The following is an 8,045-nucleotide window of genomic DNA, read 5'->3' on the forward strand; positions in this document are numbered from 1 at the left end:
TCCGTCTGTAGAAGAAGATATCAAAATACCTGTACTTCTTCCTATTAGAAAGAGTTTAAGTCCTGGTCAACAGAAAAACAGAAACTGCATCGAAATCGGAATTCAAACCGGGAAGGGGGGGGGGGGTGTTTCATAAAGCTGTTTGTAAAGTTACGAACGACTTACGAGTGACTGGTGATCTGTTCTGATGTGCTGTGCTTATCAGAATTTCCATAAAGAACATAAAGAACATAAAGAACATAATATAGAACATAATTCGGCACAAGAACTGATCACCAGTCGCTCTTAAGTCGTTCGTAAGTTTACGAACAGCTTTATGAAACACCCCCCTGTTTAACAAAATAATGACATTTTGAAGTTTGAACTACCGTGTTCATTTAACAACATAGTGGTCTAAGAGGTACTGACATGGCTAGCTACAATATTACATATAAAAACATGTTTTTCGGTTTATAGTTCAGAAACTGCGAAATCTCCTCAGATCAACCTATATAATGTATATAAAAATACGTGTCTTATAAACATTTTGGTGTGTGAGATATTAGAACATTTGAATTCCGTCAGTATGCTAGTAGGCCCCTATTTCGTGTAAAAGAAGGGAATAATTTCGCGACAAGATTTACATTGAGTTTTAATTTTTTTTTCAATTTACGTTACTGATTCCTAAATACTCCGGAGTACAGAGTTATAGCATTCGCATATACAATGGACTCCGGTTACAACGAAGTTCTCGGGACCGGTAGTTTTCTTTCGTTACTAGTATATCGAAATTTCGTTATAACTGAACAAATGAACAATAAAAAAGCACAAGGTAGATAACATTGCGGCTCGAATTTTTACTTCGTTGTAACCGAAATTTCGTTATAACCGTATTCGTCATAACGGGAGTACACGCTGTATTAGATAGATACAACTGCAACTCCCTTGAAATGTTATACCCGTCTTATTCATGTTTTCCTCCCCACCCCACCCCCACCCCCAACAAAAAGCTTGTTCTATAAATCTAGTGGGTAGTGTCTTTCGTTCAATCTTTATAACTGCCTTTTATGTGCATTCCGCAATACTCCACCGTTCTTCATTTCCTGTGCTCATGCCGTGTCCTTTCGGCTCCCTTCGGTTTCTCTCGGTTACAGTCGGTTCTATGAATTCACGTCTTTCGACCCTACCCAGCTGATAGCCGGTGCCACAGCAGCATTAGTAATCACAGCGACTGTCGTGTACGTCGTACAGCCGCTGGAATGGAGCCGAAGTAAAATAACATACTGGAGTCCCCACGGTTTCCCCGGGTTACGTCTGCTACAGGGTGAGTATACATGTAATAGAATGTCGTCTATAACTGCACATTGCGTATACTATACATAGATAGTCGTGCCCAGTAGTGGAATGCACCGATGATTTAAGATCAATATCTGAGTGGTGGAAAGATCTGTACCCAGCTCTTTCGTGAATTTTAACCCAGTCGAAAAATTCCGAGATCTCCTTATAGGCAGGCCATTTCTCAACAGCCTCTCTGAGCAGAGAGCACTCAGTTCCTCCTCAAAACAACTTAGCCCGCAGCTCGAATTCATCTTCTTGGCAGTCTGCATTGCAAGAACGACAGGGAAGTACCGTTCACATTCTCCGTCGTCTGTGTACGTGGTGGAATGAATTCAATGAGGGTATAGGGTAATCCTGGTAATGGAAGTTGTAGTCGCGGAAAACCTATACAATGCATGTGCTTTCATCTAGCATGTGTAAGCACAGCGTACGTCATACCAGGTTTTATACCTTCTTGGTCGTACACTGTTAACAACTCAAATCATCATATCTTCTAGGGGTACCACTCTTACACTCATGGGACCACTTTATTACCGATAGCGTACTTACCTAATACAACAAATATGAGAAGGCCTATACTAAGTACTACATCGACTACTTATACTACTACTTACTACTCCTACTACTACCTACTACTACTACTACTACTACTACTACTACTACTACTCTACTACTACTACTACTACTACTGCTACTACTTAGTACTACTACTACTACTACTACTACTACTACTACTACTACTGCTACTACAACTACTACTACTACAACTACTACTATACTACTACCACAACTACTACCATACCAGTATACTACACTCCCACTATCTCTATCACGTATACTATATGCTGCTGCTTAGCGGGGGCACTGTGGCATTCGACTTCCAATTAGAGGACCCGAGTTCGAATCCAGCCCAGTGCTTACTTTCTTGGACAAGATATGTTTTTACAAGATGTTTCTATCCACAATGTCCCGCGGCCTCTCGGCCCATAAACTGGCACTGCTAGAGTGATAGTAATGACAGGGTTTACAGGTAAAATAGTGTCAACACAGCTACAACTTCAAATCTGAAGAGACTACCACTGTCAATACTATTAAAGGGTGTGCACAGTTCTGGTCGAGGTGAGGATTTAGCTTTTAACGTTTTGCGAGATATTAAGAAACCACGTACTCTATGAGATATGTCAGAGAGCATGCAATTCTAAGAGGTATCAAAAGTTTATTTGATGAAAATTGGTTTTGAAATGGCCGAGATATCTAAAAACAAGGTGAACTAAAGAGATCCTGATAAAAGGCGTGGCCTGTAGTCTTTTATTTTTATCACTTTTTTGGATATCTCAGCCATTTGAAAACCAATTTTCATCAAATAAACGTTGAATCCTTCTTAAAATTATAATATTATGCTCTTTCATATTTCATAAGAGGTTTCTCATTATCTCACTTAGGAATGTAAAAAACATGAATCCCCACCTCAACCAGTACTGTACAGCCCCTTTAAATTACAACAACTATAGCAACTACCACTCCGCAAAGGCACTGCACTGCACTACTGCGCTGGCACTGCTATCACTGCTGAAACATTTGCCCCAAACGTAGGGGAGGCCTACTCCTATTTTCCAGTATACCATTGCTAACACAAGCCGACACTGTATACCCTTCTACTACTACTTTATCTGATATGTTCGTTACGTGTAATCCCTGTTTTCAAATCGTGCACCCATGCAATACACACGCACACATTAACCCAATTAACATTCCGTACAGCTTCCATACGGTGGGTCGTGCACAGTATCTTTACTGTGCATGATTAAATTCCAATGCTTCATAGTGATTCAAGTTCACCATGGATGCGCGTGAAATGTTGACGCATCGACGCCCAGCTCCCCTCCAGTCATCAGCTCCCTCTAAAAAACCGCTCTGCGACCCCAGTATAGCTGTTATACATAGTAGGCCTCCTGTACATAGTGCACTATTTCAAATAGGTTGCGAACACATTTTTCACCATGAAGGACGAATATAATGGAGGTTGCCAGAAAAAAAAAAATTTGGAGATCATGAATGGCGAGCGGCAAACTGTCCGTGTCTTCTCTTTTTGTTGTTGTTGCTGTTGTTGAGGGGGGTGGGGGGGGGGGGGGAGCATGACATTGTATGTGCATAAATGTGTGTGTGAATACAATAAACCAAAAAGCACTTGGGAAGGACGCATTCGTTTGGAAGTTGTCATTATTTTTGCGCGGAATTCCGACAAAGCATACTAGTGATACTCTGATATGGTGCAATCTTTCAGTACAGTTCTTTACAAAATTAATTACTATAGACATACAGCCGTTCAGTAATATTGAATCGCGCAATTTCTGTTAGCGCTAACCCGCGTCTTTACCATTATCTACCACATATCCTTTTTAAGTAGCGATGGCGAAGAGTAATACCATCAATAAGAGTCGTAAGACAAAATAATCTTCCTTGATGAGATATGACCATTTGTGGTGCATATCCAGTTTGGTTCATACGTAGCATAATATTGAGTGGCTAGAACGAACATGGGAGCATAATCATACGAATACAACTGTTGTGAGCTCAGCTCTTTTTTGTTTGTACATTGATAACCACTACGTGTTCTTCGACCTGCTCAGGTGCCATACGGTAATCTGCACAGCGCATGCAATGACCGTCTTACTCAAGGGATGTAACATGAGTGTAACTATACGTGTTTATGATCTCCCTGCCAGGGTGAGTAGTTAATCTTTAAACGAATTATATAGGCATACGTACACGGCACTATGGTAAATCTGTACCATCGATTGATAACCTCAAAGCTTAATACTCAGTCGGATGGATATTTAAAGGCATAATTCTGCAACAAATGACAGATTCAGTCCACTGTTAGTAACTCCAATCTTATTTTTGTAGGTTAGCATTGCATACGTTATGCCATAATTTCAAATGACATTTTGGAATGCGTTTTTGTCTCCGGCATTAGTAATTCTCTTAGAAGTAGACCATGCCAATCACTAATGATTTATCATATTAGGGTCTTGAGTGCAGGCTAAGCTAGTGGCATTGATGACACTCATCGCTATTATGCCATAGGGAGTGCATGGAGGACGTTCCAAACTGCGTTATGCATGATGTATCATTATCATAAAATCACAACGTGATTGTTCGTGTTGGGGTAGGGCGAGCTTTGTCAGTGTGTCATCAGACTTCACTTGTGCAGCGAACGCAGGTACTAGGTGTACAATGTTCATGAGGGCACCGGGACAAAACAGGGATTAGTTTTCAGTCCAGGCTCATGCAATTTAAAGTGAGTCTTCTTGGTGACTGCACCTACCATTATGTCTCCAAACACCATAAAGCTATCCCATTTTCTTCATTTCTATATATCATAGAGGTTTAAGGTTAGAGAGAACTCTTTCTCTCTCTCTTAAAACTCATATCACTCAATTTAATTGTACATTACTGTATCCATGTCTCTTTCTGTGTGAATACGAACATATAATTATATATTGTACTCTTGCATTGTCGTATGTATAAATATGTACATAACATATACACGGGGCAATTGTATGTATGTAACGTGCATATATATACATCGCAACAATTACAATGACAGTCCTTCATGAATACTTTGTAACACTCTATAATTTAGAGGTAGCGTGGTAGAGTGTTAACAACAGCAGTTTATTGATGAAGCGTCACACATTCATTTGAAGTCCACCAGCAGGTTTATTGAACTCAAGATACTTCGAACATGGAAACAAATTCACAAGATCCAGCCAAGTATAAGTGCGATATAACCCATATATAATATAAAAGCCGTAACCCAACGGAGGGGGTGGCTAGAGGTTTTAGCTTATCCAGGGAGGTGATTGTCTCACCTCCCTGGCTTATCTGAGGTCCTCACCTGAAGAAGGTGGGAATCCAGACTGACCCTGTTCTCTTAGTCACACTGTATATACACTGTATCTATGTTTATGCTTATTAGTCTGGTTACTATAGCTACAGACATGTTAATTAATAGCTGTACCAGTATATGTTACATGTGAACAATATACTGCTTTAATATAAAAGAGTGACTCACTTGGGGAGTAGAGATAGGGCTATACATGCTGTGCCCTGTATTATATTCTTAATCCTAGTGATATATTGTTAATCCAAAGCCTATTCAGTTGGGTTCTATTCATTCCGTTGTGACACACAGTTTCTTACTGCTGGGCACACTGTTTATACATACAGTGTTACAACATTTATCAAACTTACATACAAACCCCTTACTGGTGTTATAACCTATCAACCATACATAAAACTACCTTACACTTTGTTATGTTCAATTCATACTGTAAATTTATATGCCATCTGTCTACCCCAGAAATGTGTCATCTTCAGGAATGTGTTGTCTAAAGTAACAAAAAGAAATTTTAGGTTTGTCTGCTCTCCAATCGTGACAGGGGATAGGAGGATCTTTCTTGTCCTCTTTGGCAATGCTTACTACATAGGTGAACAAGAACGCACACAAAATTCATTGATGAAAAGCACGCACCTAAAAGGGATCTTCATTAAAAGCGAACACGCAGAATAGGTTTTCTTTTGTTTGTTTGTTTGTTCTTTAATAAAAAGGAAATCATTGCAACTTGCAATTTTGGTATATTATGATTGCTTCGATAAGAGGAAATTACGACCTTTCAATACTGTGAAGTTACAATGTAATTTGAAGTTTATATAATAATGATATATTTCGTCATTCTGTTGCAGGGCCCCCTAGGATAACAGTGTATAAACCACTGATGGGGCTACCCTGGGTAAAGAAAACTGAATAAATAAATTGATAGACAAATAAATGATGATAATAATAATGATAATCATCATCATCATCATCACCATCATCACAAAAATAACAATAATAAGACCTTCTTCTTCGTCAGTGTTGGCACTTCTCTAAAAGAGGGCCCTGCCATTATTATCACCCGAGCGTTGCCATGTACCCATTTATACACCTGGGTCGAGAGGGACATGGTGGGTAAAACATCGTGTCCAAGCACTAGGAAGGACTCGAACTCGGGTCCTCCGATTGGGGGTCAGGAGTCTTATCCACTGTACCTCAGCGCCCCTTACATAATTATTAATCTAAGAGTATGCATAAAGAATACAGAATCATTACTCAAGAACAGACGATATTTGTTATGAATAGAAAAGCATGTTTGTCATTATATCCACATTGTGTTCCAGTTCAACAAGTATGTTTCCCCGCATAACTCATTTATTGATTGGGATGATCATTAATTTTTCTGTCGGTCTGTTATATTTTGTCAAAATGATAGATTTCCAGAGAAGGATGCGCCTTTCACAACGCTTTGGTATGACCCTACGGAGCTATGCTGGCCAGACGAAGGGCTTGGCGTTTGGTGTGTGTCCTCGGACTCGTTGTAGGAATCATAGTCGCTTCGTGGTACACCTACTCCCTTGTGAATGGGTGGTACAGCGACCCAACGAAGTTCCTGGACGTCGTTGCGACGAACCGCCATGAGTTCGAGCTCGAGATCAACGAACCGTCGGCGTGCCAGAACGAAGACGGCACCGCCAAGGAGGTTTTCCTCCTCGTTCTAGTCCACAGCGCGCCGAAGAATTTCGCTCTGCGTAGCCTGGTCCGAGATACATGGGGCGGGGTCCGGGCCGTGGACGGCAAACGCATCGTCACTCTTTTTCTATTAGGTAAGACCAGCGACGCAATCCTACAACGGCGCGTCGAACGCGAGAGCGAAGAGCACCGAGACCTGCTAAAGGAGAACTTCGTCGACAGCTACAAACACCTGACGCTAAAGACCATCATGGGTATGAAGTGGGCTGGGAATTTCTGCGCCCACGCCGGCTACGTCATGAAAACGGACGACGATATGTTCGTCGGGTACGAGAGCATCGTGAGGTACCTTTCCAACCCAGAGGTGCCCGCCGAGAACTTTATGATGGGCCTGGTCATCCGGAGCAAGCCTCACCGTGACCCCGAGAGCAAGTGGTACATCCCTGAATCACTCTACCCTGACCGATCTTATCCTCCATTCTGCTCGGGATCTGGGTACATTCTCTCCGGAGATTTGCCTTCGAAAATCTACGAGACATCTCTGGTCACACCTTACCTTCCCCTGGAAGACGTCTATATCGGTATCTGTGTCCGTAAGTTAGGCGTCATGCCCGTCCGGCACAAAGAGTTTAATAATTACCCTGTGGCGTACTCTTTCTGCAGATATAAATCTATTTTTACCACCCATTTGAGCTCGATGTCCATGACAGAGAAGCGTCAAATATGGGAAGACTTTACGTCAACTCAGGAGCGCTCATGCCTGCTGTTTAACATTATGCATACATTGTTTCTACTCTTTGTTTGATGTTTTGTAAAGCCTGAAAACAGTAGCAACAGCAACAATGGCGTCAGTGCAATAACGAATGGCATGCATATACGCAGTTAGATATAGGTTTACCGTATGCAGGCAATAATTTTATATTGAAATGTAAAGTCAACTAGAATCTACCAAAATATAATACATATATACATATTTTGCTTATATTTCCCCTTTTTTGTAGCTTGTGAATAAATGCACTGCCAAAATGGAGAAAGTGAAACCACCGACATTTCACTTTGTTCATTTCATATCGGGTGTGTTCATTTTGTTGAAATGTGAAAATATATAATGGAGATCTTATGTACCATATTTTCGTATGTCTGTAGCAATACTGTG

General features: G+C 40.9%; 1 protein-coding gene across 1 annotated transcript; it reads left to right on the forward strand.

The window, feature by feature from the left end:
• The first annotated feature begins 1,212 nt into the window (after positions 1-1,212).
• LOC139736485 (beta-1,3-galactosyltransferase 1-like) lies at positions 1,213-7,731 on the forward strand. Its single transcript, XM_071647236.1, has 2 exons — positions 1,213-1,303; positions 6,633-7,731. The coding sequence occupies exon 2, from the start codon at positions 6,687-6,689 to the stop codon at positions 7,692-7,694; it is 1,008 nt and encodes a 335-aa protein (XP_071503337.1). The 5' UTR covers positions 1,213-1,303; positions 6,633-6,686; the 3' UTR covers positions 7,695-7,731.
• The last annotated feature ends 314 nt before the right edge of the window (positions 7,732-8,045 follow it).

This window comes from Diadema antillarum, unplaced genomic scaffold (genome assembly GCF_040938485.1).
Source record: "Diadema antillarum isolate AM-2024a unplaced genomic scaffold, OU_Dant_1.0 seq00000649_RagTag, whole genome shotgun sequence".
In the NCBI taxonomy this organism is placed as follows: Eukaryota; Metazoa; Echinodermata; class Echinoidea; order Diadematoida; family Diadematidae; genus Diadema; species Diadema antillarum.